The sequence below is a fragment of the Salmo salar genome, chromosome 02 (genome assembly GCF_965601325.2).
Source record: "Salmo salar chromosome 02, fSalSal1, whole genome shotgun sequence".
In the NCBI taxonomy this organism is placed as follows: Eukaryota; Metazoa; Chordata; class Actinopteri; order Salmoniformes; family Salmonidae; genus Salmo; species Salmo salar.
Genome location: NC_138292.1, coordinates 86432918 through 86456444, shown reverse-complemented (window position 1 = coordinate 86456444; position 23527 = coordinate 86432918). Strand labels below are relative to the sequence as shown.

General features: G+C 44.8%; 2 protein-coding genes across 2 annotated transcripts in view; both read left to right on the top strand.

The window, feature by feature from the left end:
* LOC106594470 (uncharacterized) overlaps positions 1-8016 on the top strand; it is a 29719-nt gene extending 21703 nt beyond the window's left edge. Inside the window, exons 3-4 of the mRNA XM_082969596.1 lie at positions 7335-7473; positions 7766-8016. Of these exons, the coding sequence (XP_082825722.1) occupies positions 7335-7473; positions 7766-8016 (390 nt within the window). The remainder of the gene's footprint in view (positions 1-7334; positions 7474-7765) is intronic.
* Positions 8017-9803: 1787 nt separating this feature from the next.
* Positions 9804-23527, top strand: part of LOC106594474 (uncharacterized) — a 35006-nt gene continuing 21282 nt past the window's right edge. The window contains exons 1-3 of the mRNA XM_045711456.2: positions 9804-10464; positions 18617-19482; positions 23189-23381. Coding sequence (XP_045567412.2) covers positions 10029-10464; positions 18617-19482; positions 23189-23381 — 1495 coding nt within the window. The 5' untranslated portion in view covers positions 9804-10028. The remainder of the gene's footprint in view (positions 10465-18616; positions 19483-23188; positions 23382-23527) is intronic.

Below are 23527 nucleotides of genomic sequence, written 5' to 3'. Positions count from 1 at the left end.
CCCCTTCTCCCCAATTTCGTGGTATCCAATTGGTAGTTACAGTCTTGTCCCATCGCTTCAACTCCCGTACGGACTCGGGAGAGGCGAAGGTCGAGAGCCATGCGTCCTCCGAAACACAACCCCGCCAAGCCTCACTGCTTCTTGACACACTAACCTAGAAGCCAGCCGCACCAATGTGTCGGAGGAAACACCGTACACCTGGCAACCGTGTCAGCATGCATGTGCCCGGCCAGCCATAGGAGTCGCTGGAGCACAATGGGACAAGGACATCCCAGCCAACCAAGCCCTCCCCTAAACCGGATGAAGCTGGGCCAATTGTGTGTTGCCTCATGGGTCTCCCGGTCGCGTCAGGCTGTGGCACAACCAGGTATCGAACCAGGATCTATAGTTAGCTGAGCATTCTGAGGTCGAAACAACAGGTGCGGTAGGGAGAGGGTCGAAAACAGCAGGTCCAGGACAAGGTAGCACGTTTGGTGAACAGTTCAGGGTTGCATAGCCGCAGCCAGATCAGTTGAAATTGGAGCAGCAGCACGACCAGGTGGACTGGGGACAGCCAGGAGTCATCTGGCCAAGTTGTCCTGAGGCATGGTCCTAGGGCTCGGGTCCGAGCACGAGAGAGAGAATTAGAGGGAGCATACTTTAAGTTCACACAGGACACCAGATAAAACAGGAGAATTGTGTGACCTCTCACCTTTCTGGCTGTAGAAGTGTTCTTCCTAACCAGTCCCTCAACAGCTCTCTGACTTAGCTCCACCCTCACCGGGTCTTCAGAGGAGAGGAAGGCTGAGGAGGGATGGAAGGATGAATGGATCAATCAGTCAACAAGTCAGTAATATAAAGAGAGTGTTGATCATCTTAAATGTCCATCTCCCACACATGGAGAGACCTATATACTGTATCCAGGGTTGGGTAGGTTACTTTCTAAATGCAATCTGTTAGTTTCTAGTTACCTGTCCAACATTGTAATCAGTAACAACCTTTGGATTAACCAAACTCAGTAATGTAATCTGATTACTTTCAGATTACTTTCCCCTTAAGAGGCACAGGCTTGTACCACAGTCATAAAATCTGATTTTACTTTAACCATACTGCTAACCCTAATGCCTAACCTTACATTTTTGTTTTCATGATTTTTTCCAATATAGCACATCTTGACTGCAGCTGTCCCTGCTAGCGGAAATCAATCAGTTCTGCGGCGCTATATCCAACAAAAGTGTCATACTGCTCGTGCTTCGCAGAGCAGCACAGAGCTGTTGTGAAGAAAGTTGTCAAGGAAGTGAGTTTGTGTCCCCATCCTCACCTACCTTAAACCAATCATGTCAATGCAGAGCTATACATAGCCCTCCGCATTGATACAAAATTTGAGAGGCACACAGCAATGCGGAATGGAGCTCAATTTGGCCTCTGCATGCCTCCGGAGACACCGCTTCCTTGACTAATTCTTTCACAACAGCTCTGCGGCGAAGCACAAGAAGTATGAAAACTTCGCCATGGTTTGTTGGACAAAACCTATGGGGGGAAATTAATTGCGTTTTTGTAGGGTTTTTGGATAAACACTGAAAATAAGGTCGGTGGTGAACACAGGCTTAGGAGATCTTATAAGTTTTGTTTGTTAAGTTTTACCTTGTCTGTATCAAAATCAAATCAAATGTATTTGTCACATACACATGGTTAGCAGATGTTAATGCGAGTACAGCGAAATGCTTGTGCTTCTAGTTCCGACCATGCAGTAATATCTAACAAGCAATATAACCTAACAATTTCACAACAACTAACTTATACACACAAGTGTAAAGGAATGAATACGAATATGTACATACAAATATATGAATGAGTGATGCACGAACGGCATAGACAAGATGCAGAAGATGGTATATAGTACAGTATATATATATATATGAGATAAGTAATGTAGGGTATGAAAACATAAAGTGGCATTGTTTAAAGTGGCTAGTGATACATTTAATTACATCAAGATGGCAAGACGCAGTAGATGGTATAGCGTACAGTATATACATATGAGATGAGTAATGTAGGGTATGTAAGCATTATATAAAGTGGCTAGTGATAAATTGATTATGTCAACTTGTAATGGAAATTATATGATTAAAGGTTTGACTAAATGATTTCACCCTGAAAAGGTATAACCGAGTGATTATAAGATGAATGTACTAATGTGTGTGTGTTGGAAAAGTTTAAGCTTAAGGATTTAGCAATGTAGGCAAGACATTCAAGGGAAAAGGGGAACTGTTACCAGACAGAAGACAACTTGTGACTACTGTGAAACTGATAACAGGAAGAAGGTCTCCCCACCCAGAGAGGGGAGAAACCTTTAGGCTTACAGTAGATTATGTAACATGGGGCAGGATATGATAAGCAATGTATGTGATGGAGAAGACTTGTAAATAAGCATTGACAGTGTTAAAGAAGAGGAGGGGCATTTGTAAAGGCGTATGACTGAATGTCAGGTATAAAAGGCTGTGTACATTGTATGATATTCAGAGCTCTCGTAAATAAACATTCTGACCAATTGTAGGCTGGCTCTCCGTCTGCTTCATTCAACCAGAATCTTACACCCTCTGGGGGGCAGACTGAGTAGTTTAATTGAAGTTCGGTTTATGAACATTGGGAACAGAATTCCCATGACACAACTTTTCCATTATTAAAGTGGCTAGAGTTGAGTCAGTATGTTGGCAGCAGCCACTCAATGTTAGTGATGGCTGTTTAACAGTCTGATGGCTTTGAGATAGAAGCTGTTTTTCAGTCTCTCGGTCCCCGCTTTGATGCACCTGTACTGACCTCGCCTTCTGGATGATAGCGGGGTGAACAGGCAGTGGCTCGGGTGGTTGTTGTCCTTGATGATCTTTTTGGCCTTCCTGTGACATCGGGTGGTGTAAGTGTCCTGGAGGGCAGGTACTTTGCACCCGGTGATGCGTTGTGCAGACCTCACTATCCTCTGGAGAGCCTTACGGTTATGGATGGAGCAGTTGCTGTACCAGGCGGTGATACAGCCCGACAGGATGATCTCTATTGTGCATCTGTAAAAGTTTGGGAGTGTTTTTGGTGACATGCTGAATTTCTTCAGCCTCCTGAGGTTGAAGAGGCGCTGCTGCGCCTTCTTCACCATGCTGTCTGTGTGGGTGGACCATTTCAGTTTGTCCGTGGTGTGTACGCCGAGGAACTTAAAACTTTCCACCCTCTCCATTACTGTCCCGTCAATGTAGATGGGGGCTGCTCCCTCTGCTGTTTCCTGAAGTCCACGATCATCTCCTTTGTTTTGTTGACATTGAGTGTGAGGTTATTGTCCTGACACCACACTCTGAGGGCCCTCACCTCCTCCCTGTAGGCCGTCTCCTCGTTGTTGGTAATCAAGCCTACCACTGTAGTGTCGTCTGCAAACTTGATGATTGAGTTGGAGGTGTGCATGACCATGCAGTCATGGGTGAACAGGGAGTACAGGAGAGGGCTGAGAACGCACCGGGACCCAGTGTTGAGGATCAGCGGGGTGGAGATGTTGTTACCTACCCTCACCACCTGGGGGCGGCCCGTCAAGAAGTCCAGGACCCAGTTGCACAGGGCGGGGTCGAGACCCAGGGTCTCGAGCTTAATGACGAGTTTGGAGGGTACTATGGTGTTAAATGCTGAGCTGTAATCAATGAACAGCATTCTTACATAGGTATTCCTCTTGTCCAGATGGGTTAGGGCAGTGTGCATTGTGATGGCAATTGCGTCGTCTGTGGACCTATTGGGGCGGTAAGCAAATTGGAGTGGGTCTAGTGTGTCTGGTAGGGTGGAGGTGATATGGTCCTTGACTAGTCTCTCAAAGCACTTCATGATGACGGAAGTGAGTGCTACAGGGTGGTAGTCATTTAGCTCAGTTACCTTAGCTTTCTTGGGAACAGGAACAATGGTGGCCCTCTTGAAGCATGTGGGAACAGCACACTGGGATAGGGATTGATTGAATATGTCCGTAAACACACCAGCCAGCTGGTCTGCGCATGCTCTGAGGACGCGGCCGGGGATGCCGTCTGGGCCTGCAGCCTTGCGAGGGTTAACACGTTTAAATGTTTTACTCACGTTGGCTACAGTGAAGGAGAGCCCGCAGGTTTTGGTAGCGGGCCGTGTCAGTGGCACTGTATTGTCCTCAAAGCGAGCAAAAACGTTGTTTAGTCTGTCTGGGAGCAAGGCATCGTGGTCCGCGACGGGGCTGGTTTTTCTTTTGTAGACACTGCCACATACAGTGGGGGGAAAAAGTATTTGATCCCCTGCTGATTTTGTACGTTTGCCCACTGACAAAGAAAGGATCAGTCTATAATTTTAATGGTAGGTTTACTTGAACAGTGAGAGACAGAATAACAACAAAAATATCCAGAAAAACGTATGTCAAAAATGTTATAAATTGATTTGCATTTTAATGAGGAAAATAAGTATTTGACCCCCTCTCAATCAGAAAGATTTCTGGCTCCCAGGTGTCTTTTATACAGGTAACGAGCTGAGATTAGGAGCACACTCTTAAAGGGAGTGCTCCTAACCGCAGCTTGTTACCTGTAAAAAAGACACCTGTCCACAGAAGCAATCAATCAGATTCCAAACTCTCCACCATGGTCAAAACCAAAGAGCTCTCCAAGGATGTCAGGGACAAGATTGTAGACCTACACAAGGCTGGAATGGCCTACAAGACCATCGCCAAGCAGCTTGGGGAGAAGGTGACAACATTTGGTGTGATTATTCACAAATGGAAGAAACACAAAAGAACTGTCAATATCCCTCGGCCTGGAGCTCCATGCAAGATCTCACCTCGTGGTGTTGCAATGATCATGAGAACGGTGAAGAATCAGCCCAGAACTACACGGGAGGATCTTGTCAAGGATCTCAAGGCAGCTGGGACCACAGTCACCAAGAAAACAATTGGCAACACTACGCCGTGAAGGACTGAAATCCTGCAGCGCCTGCAAGGTCCCCCTGCTCAAGAATACATATACAGGCCCGTCTGAAGTCTGCCAATGAACATCTGAATGACACAGAGGACAACTGGTGAAAGTGTTATGGTCAGATGAGACCAAAATGGAGCTCTTTGGCATCAACTCAACTCGCCATGTTTGGAGGAGGAGGAATGCTGCCTATGACCCCAAGAACACCATCTCCACCGTCAAACATGGAGGTGGAAACATTATGCTTTGGGGGTGTTTTTCTGCTAAGGGGACAGGACAACTTCACCGCATCAAAGGGATGATGGACGGGGCCATGTACCATCAAATCTTGGATGAGAACCTCCTTCCCTCAGCCAGGGCATTGAAAATGGGTCGTGGATGGGTATTCCAGCATGACAATGACCCAAAACACATGGCCAAGTCAACAAAGGAGTGGCTCAAGAAGAAGCACATTAAGGTTCTGGAGTGGCCTAGCCAGTCTCCAGACCTTAATCCCATAGAAAATCTGTGGAGGGAGCTGAAGGTTCGAGTTTCCAAACGTCAGCCTCGAAACCTTAATGATTTGGAGAAGATCTGCAAAGAGGAGTGGGACAAAATCCCTCCTGAGATGTGTGCAAACCTGGTGGCCAACTACAAGAAACGTCTGACCTCTGTGATTGCCAACAAGGGTTTTGCCACCAAGTACTAAGTCAAGTTTTGCAGAGGGGTCAAATACTTATTTCCCTCATTAAAATGCAAATAATTTTATAACATTTTTGACATGCGTTTTTCTGTATTTTTGTTGTTGTTATTCTGTCTCTCACTGTTCAAATAAACCTACTATTATTATAGACTGATAATTTCTTTGTAAGTTGGCAAACATACAAAATCAGCAGGGGATCAAATACTTTTTCCCCCCACTGTACCTCTTGTGTCTGAACCGTTGAATTGCTACTCTACTTTGTCTCTATACTGACGCTTAGCTTGTTTGATTGCCTTGCGGAGGGAATAGCTACACTGTTTGTATTTGGTCATGTTTCCGGTTACCTTGCCCTGATTAAAAGCAGTGGTTCACGCTTTCAGTTTTGTGCGAATGCTGCCATCAATCCACGGTTTCTGGTTGGGGAATGTTTTAATAGACGCTGTGGGTACAACATCACCGATGCACTTGCTAATAAACTCGCTCAGTGTATTTGTCAATGTTGTTGTTCGCCGCAATACGGAGCATATCCCAGTCCACGTGATCTAAGCAATCTTGAAGCGTGGAATCCGATTGGTCGGACCAGCGTTGAACAGACCTGAGCGCGGGTGCTTCCTGTTTTACTTTCTGTCTATAGGCTGGGAGCAACAAATTGGAGTCGTGGTCAGCTTTTCCAAAGGGAGAGCGGGGGAGGATGCCTTATATGTGTCACGGAAGTTAGAATAACAGTGATCTAGGGTTTTGCTAGCCCTGGTAGCACAATCGATATGCTGATAGAATTTGGGGAGCCTTGTTTTCAGATTAGCCTTGTTAAAATCCTCAGCTACAATGAATGCAGCCTCAGGATATGTGGTTTCCATTTTACATAGAGTCGAATGAAGTTCTTTCAGGGCCGTCGATGTGCCTGCTTGAGGGGGAATATACACGACTGTGATTATGATCAAAGAGAATTCTCTTGGTAGATAATGCGATCGGCATTTGATTGTGAGGAATTCTAAGTCAGGTGAACAAAAGGACTTGAGTTCCTGTATGTTGTTATGATCACACCACGTCTCATTAATCATAAGGCATACACCCCCGCCCTTCTTCTTACCAGAGAGATGCTTGTTTCTGTCAGCGCGATGCGTGAAGAAACCAGGTCGCTGTACCGACTCAGATAGTGTGTCTCGAGTGAGCCATGTTTCCGTGAAACAAAGAACGTTACAGTCTCTGATGTCTCTCTGGAATTCTACCCTTGCTTGGATTTCATCTACCTTGTTGTCAAGAGACTGGACATTGGCGAGTAGTATGCTCGGGAGCGGTGCGCGATGTGCCCGTCTACGGAGCCTGACCAGAAGACCGCTCCGTCTGCCCCTTCTACGGCGCCGTTGTTTTGGGTCGCCGGCTGGGATCCGATCCATTGTCCTGGGTGGTTGGCCAAACAGAGGATCCGCTTCGGGAAAGTCGTATTCCTGGTCGTAATGTTGGTGAGTTGATGTTGCTCTTATATCCAATAGTTCCTCCCGACTGTAGGTAATAAAATCTAAGATTTTCTGTGTTAACTTTGTAAGAAATAACACATAAAAAAACAAAATACTGCATAGTTTCCTAGGAACGCGAAGCGAGGCGGCCATCTCTGTCGGCGCCGGATCAATCTGAATGTTCCCAGCCGTGATGACGTATCCCAGAAGGGAGCGATGAATTTCACACTTCTTCTCAGCCTTGACAAACAACTGCTTCCCCAGGAGGCGCTGGAGGACTTGTGGGACGTGGAGAACATGCTCCTGAACCGAACTGGAAAAGACAAGGATGTCGTCAAGGTAGACAAAAATGAACCGGTTCAACATGTCACAGAGCACATCACTGACCACAGCCTGGAAAACTGTAGGAGTGTTTGTCAGTCCAAATGGCATAACCAGATACTCGTAGTGCTCGCTAGCTGTGTTAAAGACTGTCTTCCATTCGTTTCCTTCCTGTATCCGAACCAGATGGTAGGCATTCCGAAGGTCCAACTTCGAGAATACAGTCAACCCCTGGAGAGGCTCGAAAGCCGAGGAGAGGAGTGGTAGCGGGTTAAGGCCCTGGTAGTCGATACACGGGAAACTTGTGTCCTTCTCCACAAAGAAGAACCCTGCTCCCAGAGAGTCCTCAATGTACCCATGGTCTTGGTCTCCAGACCAGACAGGGAATGAAGCTGCCCCGAGGCGGTGTAGTACCAGGCAGGAGGTCAATGGCACAGTCATAGGGTCGATGCAGAGGAAGAGATGTGGCGCCATCCTTGTTGAAAACCTCCCGGAGGTCCTGATACTCCGCTGGAACGGCAGAGAAATCCGAGGCTTTACCCAAGTCCGCAGGAGGATGTCGTGGGGCGGGCTGCGGCGCCTTGAGGCAATGCATGTGGCAGAACGGTCTCCAACCCAGGATTGAACCAGTAGCCCAGTTGATCAGGGCGTTGTGCCTCTGGAGCCATGACAATCCCAAAACCACAGGTGCATGAGGAGATTCAATGAGCAGGAACTGCATGGTCTCACTGTGGTTACCTGACACTCGCAGGTTGATAGGAATCGTACTGTGAGTGGCTGCCAATAGAGCGTCCGTCCAATACTCTGACGTCCATGGGAACAGAGAGGAGTTGTGTGGAGATACCAGCTCTTGCACCAGGGTAGTGTCCATAAAGCTCTTAAAGCACCCGGAGAGATTTAGACCGGTCACCCCACAGCAGGATACCATGGAGAGGAGTATGAGTAATGGGAGATGGGAGACTCCCTGTATGGTCAACCAGCGTTTATTTGTTTTTTTCCTCTCTTGAATCTACACATAATACCCCATGATGAAAAGCAAAAACAGTTTTTTATACATTTTTGCAAATTTATAAAAAATTATTCAACTTTAATAACACATTTACATAAGTATTAAGAAACTTTACTCAGTATTTTGTTGAAGCACCTTTTGGCAGCGATTACAGCATAGATTCTTCTTGGGTATGACGCTACAAGCTTGGCATACCTGTATTTGGGGAGTTTCTCCCATTCTTCTCTGCAGATCCTCTCAAGTCCTGTCAGGTTGGATGGGGAGCGTTGCTGCACAGCCATTTTCAGTTCTATCCAGAGACGGTTGATCGAGTTCAAGTCCGGGCTCTGGCTGGACCAGTCAAGGACATTCAGAGACTTGTCCCGAAGCCACTCCTGCATTGACTTGGCAATGTGAGTAATTTTCCTGTTGGAAGGTGAACCTACGCCCCAGTCTGAGGACCTGAGCGCTCTGGAACAGGTTTTCATCAAGGATCTCTCTGTACTTTGCTCCGTTCATCTTTCCCTCATCCTGACTAGTCTCCCAGTCACTGAAAAGCATCCCCACGGTATGATGCTGCCACCACTATACTTCACCGTTGGGATGGTGCCAGGTTTCCTCAAGACGTGACGCTTGGCATTCAGGCCAAAGAGTTTAATCTTGGTTTCATCAGACCAGAGAAGCTTGTTTCTCATGGTCTGGGAGTCTTCAGGTGTCTTTTGACAAACTCCAAGCAGGCTGTCATGTGCCTTTTACTGAGGAGTGGCTTCTGTCTGGCCACTCTACCATAACGGCCTGATTGGTGGAGTGCTGCAGAGATGGTTGTCCTTCTGGAAGGTTCTCCCATCTCCACAGAGGAACTCTAGAGCTCTGTCAGAGTTACCATCGGGTTCTTGGTCACCCCCCTGATCGGCCCTTCTCCCCCGATTGCTCAGTTTGGCCGAGCGGCCAGCTATAGAAAGAGTCTTGGTGGTTCCAAACATTTTTTGGATGCCAATTATCAATGAGTAACAAGTATTTTTTAGGTTTAGGAATTTGAGTAATTAAACCTTGCGTTAGAGGGGCTAGCATACAAACTCGGTAGCACAGACTAGATTCAGTTGATGTTGAGAAATCGTGCATTGTGGGTATTTTAGAAGATATCCGGAAATAAGTTAATAAATATGTAATAACCCAACAACATAACTGTTTGTACTTAATAGGTAACCAGATCGTGACTACAACTAAGGTACTAAGTCTTTAACCACATTCTGTTGTTACATTGGTGAGTAAAAACTCATGCTTCCTACAGTTTAACTTTTTGTCTGAAAATAAACTCTACATTTTACTCAACTGCGTTACCCACTCCAGTCAGCAGATGGCGGTATGGTACTTTAAGGCAATGCTGTTGGTGTGACGTATAATCTAATGGACGGAACGTTACTTTCAACAGCAGTAACAGTCAGCCACCTCGGTAGTTTGCTAGACAAAATTGCGGAAACAATAAAGCTCTTTAGACGCTTTAGTGTATATTAGCCACTGTGTTTTAAACCCACTTCTGACGTCTAGTTAGTTATCCAATCTAATTTCATATTTACGGTGTTGTTGTTATTGGTCAGCTAGCTGGCTGGTTAAGTTAGCATTAGCCTAGCTAGCTAACATCTCCGACAATGAGCTCACTAAACTACTCTCCTCCTGTTAAAGAAGAGATCTGCTGGACGGAGAAAGAGGGTCTGTGGCTGAACATTGTTGTGAAAGAGGAGAAGGAAGATGAGGATGTCACGATACAAAAACAAGTAGAGGCTGTTACCGTGAAAGAAGAAGAGAAAGACGTTACAGTGAAAGAAGAGGGAGACGCGTTCAGAGTGAAAGAGGAGGAGGATGTTACAGTGAAAGAAGAGGAGGAAGAGAAAGAGGAGGATGCAGTTTTTGGATTGAAAGAGGAGGAGGGGGAGATGACTGTCACATCGAAAAAGGAGGAGGAAGAAGAGGAGGAAACTGGAAATCTGGGCCCGGTTTCCCAAAGGCAACTTAAGGCGTCCAATGGTTCAAACAATGAACATAGCAGTAAGATTGTTTTGAGAAACCGTTCCCTGATTAACACTAGTAAGTACTGTCTTAAAAACAGAGGCACAAACTCTGCAGTTGTTGAACTGATGTTTGGTGTTAAAGGGGAAATCTGCACTTACACCATATTTTGACTTTTAAATGATTTATATATAGCCATTGATTCTTGAAGAATATAACACATGCCTCATGAGCTTAGTAAACTGTTGTACCCCATCAGAACCCCAAAGAAGCTTTTTTTTACTCCAATGTTTAGAAACAATGTAAACCAACACTGTATAGCCTCAACATGGTTAAAACTGTAATGTTTATAATGGATGGTCAGTCCTTTCATCCATAGGTCTGTCTATGAATTTAAGAGTAGTTACATTTTTCCAGACCCATCATCATCTTATTACCAAAACAGTGGTGGAATTTGTTATTGTTTGAACTGCAGGTTGGTTGATGTGTGACTTTTTTAAAGTGGCAACCTAGTATTTAAACAGCAACAAAATGGCTTCACAGAGACTTGGCAAACAGCTGAGGGATGGGGTCTGGAGAAATGTAACCACTCTCAAATTCATAGAGAAAGCTTTTGTAGCAACCTTAACCCAAAACCTAGCGACCTCGTCAAGAAGTTCAGACATCTTGGCGTAACAGTTATAAGGCGTTGAGTGTTGGCTTGACAGTCGCTTCTATACAAAGACTGGACATCCAGAAGGTCAAAATTATCATTTTAACCAGATTTGAGGCTATGCGGTGTTTGTTTGGTCCCGTGTGGCTCAGTTGGTAGAGCATGGTGTTTGCAATGCCAGGGTTATGGGTTCGATTCCCACAGGGGACCAGTATGAAAAGAAGAAGAAAAAAAAAGAAAAAAAATGTATGAAATGTATGCATTCACTACTGTAAGTCGCTCTGGATAAGAACGTCTGCTAAATGACTAAAATGTAAATGTTTATAAACAGTGGTATTATAGGAGCTCATGTTTTGGTTTCTGGTGGGATAATACAGTTGACACTTTTGAGGCATTTATAAGTTATATTCTTCAAGAATTATATAGTATATGGGTATTTTTATAACTGCCAGTGTAGATTTCTTGTGGGGGTGAAATTGTTACAGCTGTTAAGTCAAATTGTATAATATTCTGCCAAATTATTTCCACTTTTTTTTAGGGCTGACCCGTAGTCGGCTGGCAGATTGTTTGGTCGATAGGCTGTTTTGTTGACTAATATTTTTTGGTCAAGCAGTTGCAAATACACTACATATGCAAATGTGAAAACCGCTTCAAATTAGTGGATTCAGCTATTTCAGCCACACCCATTGCTGACAGGTGTATAAAATTGAGCACACCGCCATGCAATCTCATAGACAAACATTGGCAGTAGAATGACCTTACTGAAGAGCTAAGTGACTTTAAACGTAGCACCGTCATAGGATGCCACCTTTCCAACAAGTCAGTTTGTCAAATTTCTGCCCTGCTAGAGCTTCCCCTGGTCAACTGTAAGTGTTGTTATTGTGAAGTGGAAACGTCTAAGAGCAACAACAGCTCAGCTGCAAAGTGGTAGGCCACACAAGCTCACAGAACGGGACGGCCGCGTGCTGATGCGTGTTCCAAACTGCCTCGCACTCCAAACTGCCTTCGGACGGCCGAGCAGCCGTACACAAGCCCCAAGATCACCATGCGCAATGCCATGCATCATGGGCTGGAGTGGTGTAAAGGTTGCCGCCATTGGACTCTGGAGCATCGGACTGCCAGATGGTGAAGTGTGATTCATTCCGACGGACAAATCTGGGTTTAGCGGGTGCTACCTGCCTGAATGCATAGTTCCAACTGTAAAGTTTGGTGGAAGAGGAATAATGATCTGGGGCTGTTTTTTCATGGTTTGGGCCCCTTAGTTCCAGTGAAGGGAAATTGTAATGCTACAGCATACAATGACATTCTAGAACATTCTGTGCTTCCAACTCCGTAGCAACAGTTTGGCCCTTTCCTGTTTCAGCATGACAATTCTCTCGTGCATAAAGCCAAGTCCAAACAGAAATGGTTTGTTGAGGTTCGGTGTGGAAGAACTTGACTTGCCTGCACGAACTGCATATTAATGCCCATGATTTTGGAATGAGATGTTCGATGAGCAGGTGTCCCCATACTTTTGGCCATGTAGTGTATCATAACGTTTTGCTACCGTTATATTCCCGTGGTACCGTGCAACACTAGTAGTGTATGTGGGTTGGAGTGTCAGTGTAGGCTGTGTGGGCAGAGTCTAGTGAGTGTGCGGGCAGAGTCTAGTGAGTGTGCGGGCAGAGTCTAGTGAGTGTGCGGGCAGAGTCTAGTGAGTGTGCGGGCAGAGTCTAGTGAGTGTGCGGGCAGAGTCTAGTGAGTGTGCGGGCAGAGTCTAGTGAGTGTGCGGGCAGAGTCTAGTGAGTGTGCGGGTAGAGTCTAGTGAGTGTGCGGGCAGAGTCTAGTGAGTGTGCGGGCAGAGTCTAGTGAGTGTGCGGGCAGAGTCTAGTGAGTGTGCGGGCAGAGTCTAGTGAGTGTGCGGGCAGAGTCTAGTGAGTGTGCGGGCAGAGTCTAGTGAGTGTGCGGGCAGAGTCTAGTGAGTGTGCGGGCAGAGTCAGTGGAGCATTTTTGGGGGATAAATAAATAATAAGGGGAGTCAGCGAGTTAAGAAGAAAAAAAGGGTGGGGGTCAATGTAAATAGTCCGGGTGGCCATTGATTAGATGTTCAGCAGTCTTATGGTTTGGGGGGGTAGAAGCTGTTGAGGAGCCTTTTTGGTCCCAGGCTTGGCATTCTGGTACTGCTTGCCATGCGGTAGCAGAGAGTACGGTCTATCGCTTGGGTGGCTGGAGTCTTTTGACAATTTTTGGAGCCTTCCTCTGACACCGCCTGGTATAGAGGTCCTGGATGGCGGTGATGCAGCCGGCCAAGATGCTCTCCAAATCAAATCAAATTTCATTGGTCACATATTTAGCAGATGTTATTGCGGGTGTAGAGAAAATGCTTGTGTTCCTAGCTCCAACAGTGCAGTTGTATCTAACAATACACACACATCTAAAAGTAAAATAATGGAATTAATAAATATATCACTGTTAGGATGTCGGAGTGGCATTGACTAAAATACAGTAGCATAGAATACAGTATATACATATGAGATGAGTAAAGCAGTATGTAAACATTATTAAAGTGACTATTGTTCCATTATTAAAGTGACCAGTGATTCCATGTCTATGTATATAGGGCAGCAGCTTCTAAGATGCAGCGTTGAGTAACAGGGTGGTAGCCGGCTAGTGATGGCTATTTAACAGTCTGATGGCCTTGAGATAGAAGCTGTTTTTCAGTCTCTCGGTCCCAGCTTTGATTCACCTGTACTGACCTCGCCTTCTGGATGGTAGCGGGGTGAACAGGCAGTGGCTCGGGTGGTTGATGTCCTTGATGATCTTTTTGGCCTTCCTGTGACATCGGGTGGTGTAGGTGTCCTGGAGGGCAGGCAGTGTGCCCCCGGTGCTGCGTTGTGCAGACCGCACTACCCTCTGGAGAGCCTTCCGGTTATGGGCGGAGCAGCTACCGTACCAGGCGGTGATACAGCCCGACAGGATGCTCTCAATTGTGCATCTGTATAAGTTAGTGAGGGTTTTTGGTGACAAGCCAAATTTCTTCAGCCTCCTGAGGTTGAAGAGGCGCTGTTGCGCCTTCTTCACCATGCTGTCTGTGTGGGTGGACCATTTCAGTTTGTCCGTGATGTGTACGCCGAGGAACTTAAAACTTTCCACCATTTCAATGGGGCACCTGTAGAACCTTTTTGAGGATCTCAGGGCCGATGACAAATCTTTTCATTTTCCCTAAAGGGGGGAAGAGGCGTTGTCGTGCCCTCTTCACTATGTTGGTGTGTTTGGAACATGAAGCACTCGACACGCTTCACTAATCAAATCAAAAGCAAATTGTATTCGTCACATGTCCTGAAGACAACAACTCTAGTAGACCTTACAGTGAAATGCTTACTTACAAGCCCTTAACCAACAATGCAGTTTTAAGAAAATACCTAAAAAAGTAAGAGATAAGAATAACAAATAATGAAAGAGCAGCAGTAAATAACAATAGCGAGGCTATATAAAGGGGGGTGCCGGTACAGAGTCAATGTGTGGGGGCACCGGTTAGTTGAGGTAATATGTACATGTAGGTAGAGTTATTAAAGTGGCTATGCATAGACAATAACAGAGAGTAGCTGCAGCGTAGAAGAGGGGGGGCACACAATGCAAATAGTCTGGGTAGCCATTTGATTAGCTGTTCAGGAATCTTATGGCTTGGGGGTAGAAGCTCTTTAAAGCCTCTTAGACCTAGACTTGGCACTCCGGTACCGCTTGCCATGCGGTAGCAGAGAGAACAGTCTATGACTAGGGTGGCTGGAGTCTGACAATTTTTAGGACCTTCCTCTGACACCCCCTGTTATAGAGGTACTGGATGGCAGGAAGCTTGGCCCCGGTGATGTACTGGGCCGTACGCACTACCCTCTGTAGTGCCTTGCGGTTGGAGTCCAAGCAGTTGCCATACCAGGTAGTGATGCAACCATTCAGGACGCTCTCGATGGTGCAGCTGTAAAACCTTTTGAGGATCAGAGGACCCATGCCAAATCTTTTCAGTTTCCTGAGGGGGGATAGGCTTTGTTGTGCCCTCTTCACGACTGTCTTGGTGTGTTTTGTCAATGTGAATGGGGGCATGTTCGGCCTTCCGTTTCCTGTAGTCCACGATCAGCTCCTTTGTCTTGCCCACGTTGAGGAAGAGGTTGTTATCCTGGCACCACACTGTCAGGTCTCTGACCTCCTCCCTATAGCCTGTCTCATCGTCATCGGTGATCAGGCCTACCACCGTCTGGTTGTCAGCCAACGTAATGATGGTGTTGGAGTTGCGCTGCCATACAGTTGTGGGGGCGAACAGGAAGTAGAGGACGGGACTGAGCTACCATGTTGCGGATGATTTTTAAAATTGATTATTAAAACAAGCCGCTCAACATTTACATTACATTCAGTCATCTTGCAGACTCCCGTCCAGAGCGACCCACAGGAGCAACCAGGGTCAAGCGCCCCGCCCAAGGGAACGTCGACAGATCTCTCACCAAGCTCCTATTGGCCACCGGCCCAAGCTCCCAACCACCAGGTCACAAACCATCCAAGATCCCAGAGAGCTATCCGAGAACCCCCTCGCCCCCGGGTCCTTAGCTTATTGATGAGCTTTCAGGGCACCATGGTGTTGAACGCTGAGCTGTAGTCAATGAATAGCATTCTTACATAGGTGTTCCTTTTGTCCAGGTGGGTGAGGGCAGTGTGGAGTGCAGTAGAGATTGCATCATCTGTGGATCTGTTGGGGCGGTATGCAAATTGGAGTGAGCCCAGGGTTTCTGGGATGATGGTGCTGATGTGAGCCATGACCAGCCTTTCAAAGCATTTCATGGCTACAGATGTGAGTGCTACGGGGCAGTAGTCATTTAAACCAGTTACCTTGGCGTTCTTGTGCACAGGGATTATGGTGGTTTGCTTGAAACATGTAGGTATTACAGACTGGGTCAGGAAGACATTGACAGTGCGGCAGAGGCAGCAGCAGCAGAGATGAGGAAACAGCCCTTGCCTTAAGCCCTATTTGGACGGGATTAGTTTTACTGGGGTGGTGAGGTACATTAGAGTGTCTAGTTTGAGAAACAGATGCCTCACCTCAACTGGCATCTTAAGATTAAGATGGGCAAAAGAACACAGACACTGGACAGAGGAACTCTGCCTAGAAGGCCAGCATCCCAGAGTTGCCTCTTCACTGTTGATGTTGAGACTGGTGTTTTGTGGGTACTATTTAATGAAGCTGCCAGTTGAGGACTTGTGAGACGTCTGTTTCTCAAACTAGACACTAATGTACTTGTCCTCTTGCTCAGTTGTGCACCGGGGCCTCCCACTCCTCTTTCTATTCTGGTTAGAGACAGTTTGCACTGTTCTGTGAAGGGAGTAGTACACAGCGTTGTACGAGATCTTCAGTTTTTTGGCAATTTCTCGCATTGAATAGCCTTCATTTCTCAGAACAAGAATAGACTGACGAGTTTCAGAAGAAAGCTCCTTGTTTCTGGCCATTTTGAGCCAGTAATCGAACCCACAAATGCTGATGCTCCAGATACTCAACTAGTTTAAAGAAGGCCAGTTTTATTGCTTCTTTAATCAAAACAACAATTTTCAGCTGTGTGAACATAATTGCAAAATGGTTTTCTAATGACCAATTAGCCTTTTTAAAATGATAAACTTGGATTAGCTAACACAACGTGCCATTGGAACACAGGAGTGATGGTTGCTGATAATGGGCCTCTGTACGTCAATGTAGCTATTCCATAGAAAATCTGCCTTTTCCAGCTACAATAGTCATTTACAACATTAACAATGTCTACACTGTATTTCTGATCAATTTGATGTTATTTTAATGGACAAAAAAATGTGATTTTCTTTCAAAAAGAAGGACATTTCTAAGTGACCCCAAACTTTTGAACGGTAGTGTACTTTACGGAATTCAAAATGACAACGCTTGTCTTTTATAACTTGGATGTGTAAGTGGCTGGCATGTCATGTCGAAGTTTGCTAATCTTGTGCAGCCAGACCTATTTGCCATCTCTTTTGCCTCATCCCTCTCAACCATACATTTTTTTCAATTCCTCATCAATCCAAGGGGATTTAACAGTTTTTACAGTCATTTTCTTACTGGGTGCTTATTAGTAACTGGGATAAGCAATTTCATAAATGTGTCAAGTGCTGTGTCTGGTTGCTCGTCATTACACACCACGGACCAACAAATATCGTTTACATCAACAACATAGCAATCACTACAACACGTATTGTAACATTGTGTCTTCTAAAGCCACTAGGATAATGTTCATTTTGCTGAAGCATTATGGCGACTCAGCGACACAATGGTAGGGATCAGCTGAGCTGGACTTGGGTCATATGATAAGTCATTGTCTCAACGCAGCCTTATAATGCTGTGAAAGGATCCAGGAACCCACATGATTTGGATGGATCCCATCCTCCTAATAAAACAAGCTTCTGTTTCCAGAAGGTATCAGAATTGTCAGATGCTACACCCACAGAGTCAGTAGTCTCGTAGCCAGTTATGGAGGCTTAAAAGGTCAGTTAACTCACTGTTTAAAAATGTTAAATAAGAATTTGTTCTTAGCTGACTTGCCTAGTTAAATAAAGGTCAAATAAAAAGTAGTGACCCAATCAGTTCTTTTAAAATCCCTCTTCAGCTGTTCTGAGCTTCCCTTCATAATGTTATCCGACCCCACATGAACCATGACAGCATCAGCCCCACCGGTGACTGACCTCGGGAAGCCACCTGGTGATATCCTGACAAAGTCTTTGCCCCAGGTACAGATATATGCCTCACCGTCGAACTCCCTATCACAATCGCCGGAATGATCCGGCCTCTGGCATGTCTCGAAGCTGATTGCAAGGCCAGAGCCACAGAACTCACCTGAGAAAAGGGCTGTTGAGACGCCGGCTGCGTGCAGGACACAACAGCCAAAAGGACAAAGGTCTGATCCAGAGAGCACGGCCCAGCGGAGGGGGGCCTCGGTGGACCAGGCTGTGTCCAGGCAGTTGATTGACTAGGACAGGGAGAGGTAGCTGGAGTGGCATCCACAGCCATGGAGGGAACACCCAAGCTCCTGGCAGATGACAGCTGCTATGAGACATGAAATTGAGCTCAGGTGCATCCTGTTTCGATTGAGCATCCTTGAGATGCTTCTACCAACTTGATTGGACTCCACCAGTGGTAAATTCAATTGATTGGACATGGTTTGGAAAGGCACACACCTGTCTATATAAGGTCCCACAGTTGACAGTGTATGTCAGCTCAAAAACCAAGCCATGAGGTCGAAGGAATTGTCCGTAGAGCTCTGAGACAAGATTGTGTTGAGACACAGATCTGGGGGAGTGTACCAAAACATTTCTGCAACATTGAAGGTCCCCAAGAACACAGTGGCCTCCATCATTCTTATATGAAACAAGTTTAGAACCACAAAGACTCTTCCTCGAGCTGGCCGCTCAAGGATGCTCAATTTCACTTCTGTCTTAAGACAATTGTTAAATAAGTTTGGACACAACATCATGGGCATCACCTTTTAGTTAAAATAAACAGTGGATTACTGCTGTTGTGGGCCTTTAACCATCTGTCTGACTTTGTCGTTCATACAGGAGAGAGACGTGATTGTTGTGGATCCTCTGGGGAGCCTCAACAACATGAAGCTGAGGAGGCAGAGAAGAGTCTCTCCACATCAGCACACCTCAAACACCAGCGGAGACCCACCGGGAAGAAACCTCACCACTGCTCTGACTGTGGGAAGAGATTCCCCTCTTCAGCAGACCTCAAAAGACATCTGAGAATCCATACTGGAGAGAAACCTAATAGCTGTGATCAATGTGGGAAGAGTTTTAGTGTTACAAGCAGCCTGAAAGCACACCAGAAAACACACACAGGAGAGAAACCTTATAGCTGTGATCAATGTGGGAAGAGTTTTGTTACATCTAGCAGTCTGACTATACACCAGAGAATACACACTGGAGAGAAACCTTATAGCTGTGGTCAATGTGGGAAGAGTTTTAATGTTCCAAGCAGCCTGAAAACACACCAGAGAACACACACAGGAGATAGACCTTATAGCTGTAGTCAATGTGGGAAGAGTTTTACTTCATCTAGCCAGCTGACTATTCACGAGAGAACACACACAGGAGAGAAACCTTATAGCTGTAGTCAATGTGAGAAGAGGTTTACTCACTCAAGCAACCTGATGGTACATTTAAGAACACACACTGGAGAGAAACCTTATAGCTGTGATCAATGTGGCAAGAGTTTTGTTACATCTAGCTGTCTGACTATGCACCAGAGAACACACACAGGAGAGAAACCTTTTAGCTGCACTCAATGTGGGAAGAGTTTCACTCAGGCAAACATCCTGATAGCACACCGGAGAACTCACACAGGAGAGAAACCTTATAGCTGTGATCAATGTGGCAAGAGTTACTCTGGTAAAAGAGCTCTGATTAAACATCAGAAAATACATACATGAAGGATTGTTTCATGATATCAATGAAATAATGTCACAATGTAGAATGTTTTAACATTGTAGTAGGAGTATTTTAATGGTGTCACAATGTAGAACCCTAAACGTTTACCCCCTGTTCTATTGATTTCAGCGTGATATGGATATTATCCTCATTGGGAAAAATGCAGGGTCTGAAATGAAAGAGTAGTATTTATGTGATTAACATCAAGTGTTGTGTTAGACTTACCTCATCGGTGACCCATTTGAATCAAAATGCAACACTTCAAAATGTAGATAGCTGTTTTCTACAAATTGTCTTCTAACCAATGATGTACACATTATTCCCAGATTCTGTGTGGTTTTTGAGCTGTTTTAACAGGACGTGCAACCTCATCTCCCTCCTCTCTCACAATTGATTTCAACTTGATATCGATATGAGTATTGACAATAAGTGTTGCGTTTCTCTTCGTTCTGGGGACCTCTAAATTTAAATGCATCACTCTAAAATGTAGCTGACTGTCTTCTGCAGGTTGTCGTCTAACCAGTGAGGTAACAGATATCTCCCATTTCCATGTGTGTTTTTTAGTTGTGTTAGTTTCAACAGCACATACAACCTGATTTCCCCCCCTAACAGATATCAGTGATTTATTGCCTCTTGTTGTTTCTGGAAATTGGTTATTGATTTGGACAGGTTAAAACTGTGGTTTGACATTCGTGCTATCTCACCTAGCAAAGACTATTCTGACATCCAATCTATGTTTGATTTTGGTTGAAGTTGACATTTATTTTGAAAGTACGTATTTTTCAGGTCGTTGTTTCGACGACTTGAAAACAACTTAGTTTCAACGAACTTGCAACATGGAGGCAGTATATAAAAATGGTCTATGAACAGTTTTATTAACAATCATACATCATTCCAGTTTTTACACATAGTTTTTATTTACATCATTCAAGTGCTAATTGTCATTTTTTTCACTACTAAAGAAGCATGACTCAAATCACCTACTCATATTTCAAACATTCGGCCTGACAAAAGATCGTTTTTGTTATTCAATGCCTCTGCCCGACGTCCAATCTACGCTCGGTTTTGTCCAATCAGTCAGGCCACTGAATATGCATAAGCAATGTAAAGAGATGTGGGGAAAAGTACATTTGACACAAATTACCTTCATAATAACAAAGAACAAATGTGTGCCTGAGGGGAAATTAACTTTCATATAGCCAAAAGAGGTGATCAATTACACCAATATCAGTGGACAATTTGCACTAATGTAAATAAACATAGATGATGGAACATATTCCCTTTTGCTGACATGATGAACCACTAAGGGGACATAAATATTTACCATCTAAACCATGTGTGACCTCTGACCTCTCTGGCTGTAGAAGTGTTCTTCCTAACCTGTCCCTCAACAGCTCTCTGACTGAGCTCCACCCTCACTGGGTCTTCAGAGGAGAGGAAGGCTGAGGAGGGATGGAAGGATGAATGGATCAATCAGTCAACAAGTCAGTAATATAAAGAGAGTGTTGATCATCTTAAATGTCCATCTCCCACCCATAGAGAGACCTATATACTGTGTCCAGGGTTGGGTAGGTTACTTTTAAATCTACAATTACTAGTTGCCTATCCAGAATTGTCATCATTAAGTAATCTGATTACTTTTAGATGATCCTTTCCTGAAGAGCACAGGTTAGTACCAAAAATCTGATTTGAAACCTAACCTTAACCACACTGCTAACCCTAACATTAAATGTCCTTAACTTTAACCATACTGCTAATACCTAACCCTTACTTTAACCATACTGTTAACCCTAATGCCTAATCCTAACCTTACATTTGTTTTTTCATACATTTTTACAATATAGCACATTTTGACTGCAGCTGGTCCGTCTAGCGGAAATCCGTCAGTTCTGTCTCTAGGACAAGACTCATCACAATAAACATCACCAATTTTATCATTGCAATGTGGTACAAAAACTGGCAAAGGTGTGCTTGAGGACCATGCGGATGGCTCAGAGCGGTCTTTTTGGAGTTTTTAACTGGCTGGATTTAGGACTGAGCAGACACCACAGAGCAGGCAGACAGGCTGTGTGAAAAGGAAAGCTAATTATGAAAACCACCTAAATAGACTCACATTCACTGAACATTTAGTGTAGCAGTCAGTTAGGTTAAATGTTATAAAAAAATAAAAAAATTACCTTTATTTAACCAGGCAAGTCAGTTAAGAACATATTCTTATTTACAATGACGGTCTACTCCGGACAAACCCAGACGACGCAATCGTGCACCGCCCTATGGGACTCCCAATGACGGCCGGATGTGATACAGCCTGGATTTGAACCAGGGATTGTATTGACACCTCTTGACCTGAGATGCAGTGCCTAAGACTGCTGCACCATATGGGAGCAGATAGCCTAGCAGTTAAGAGTGTTGGTTCGACTCCCTGAGCCGACAGATTCATACATTAGGTGAAAAATCTGCCGGTGTGCCTTTGAGCAAGGCACTTAACCCTAATAGAACAATGAGCCAGATATTTCACCTGATGTATGAATCTGAAGCATCCAGTTGGCGTTCCACTCACTACCAAATATGGTGATGAGAGGAAGCCCAGTTGGCGAAATAGTAGCCAATTTTCTCATTGATGAAACGTTTGGTCTCTATACAGTTTTTTGTTTCCATGACTAAAATCTGTAACAAACAGTGTACTACCTTTTGTAGACTTTACCCTTTGCCAAAATGTAAATAAAAAAATTGTCGTTTAGGAGTGCAAGGGCGAAGTTAGTTATTGCAACAGCGCAATTCACAGAGTGGGCGTTCCCTAATGTAAATATGCAAATAAATGCCAGAACGCGCCAATAGGATCTCTCTAGCTCCTGCTTGGCTCTGCCCACTTCCCTGCTTGTTCTGTCCACTATGATTCATTTGCTCCCTTTGGAAACGATAAACTCTGGTCTATCTTGGGTTAGTTATACAAATCTTTGCACACACAGTCCATGAAAAGCATGAGGTGTGGCTAACGATAGCCAGCTTGAGCTAGCATACGTACTCGGTAGAACAGAGTAGATCAATTTGATGTTGAGAAATAGTGCATTGTGGGTAGTTTAGAAGATATCCGGAAATAAATTCATAATTATATAATAACCCCAAAACATAACTATGTTTGTACATATATGTAATCAGGTCGTGACTACAACTACATTACTAAGTCTTTAAAACTACACTGCGTTGCTACATTGGTGAGTAAAAAACAAATGCTTCTTACCGTTCAACTTTTTTCTGAAAATAAAATATAATTTTCTCTCAATTGCGTTACCCACTCCAGTCGGCAGTTGGCGATGGGGGGCTTTAAGGCTGTTAGTGTAACATAATCTAGTGGACGGAAAGCTTTCAGTAACAGCAAGTCAGCCACCTCGGTAGCTTGCTAGCCAAAATATCCGAACCAATAAAGCTCTTTAAACGCTTTCGTGTATATTCGCCACTGTTTTAAACCCGTTTCTGTCGTCTAGTAAGTTATCCGATTTAATTTCACATTATGATGTTGTTGTTTTTGGTCAGCAAGCTGGGTGGTTAAGTTATCACTAGCCCAGGTAGCTAACATCCCTGACCATGAGCTCACTAAGCTACTCTCCTGCTAAAGAAGATGAGGTCTGCTGGACGGAGAAAGAAGCTCTCGTGAAAGAGGAGGAGGAAGAGGAGGCTGTTACAGTAAAAGAAGAGGAGTAAGAGAAAGCGTGTGCAGTTTTTGGAGTGAAAGAGGAGGGGGAGATGACTGTCACGTTGAAAAAAGAGGAGGAGGAAGAGGAGGAAACTGGATATCTGGGCCCGGTTTCCCAAAGGCATCTTAAAGCATTCAATTGTTCTAATGTTGAACTTAGCCGTAAGATGCTATTGAGAAACCGTTCCCTGATTAACACTAGTAAGTACTGTCTTAAAAACAGAGACACAAACTCTGCAGTTGTTGAACTGATATGTGGTGTTAAAGGGGAAATCGGCTGTTGCTACATCCATATACATCCAATGTTTAGAAACAATGTAAATGTAAACCAACACTCTATAGCCTCA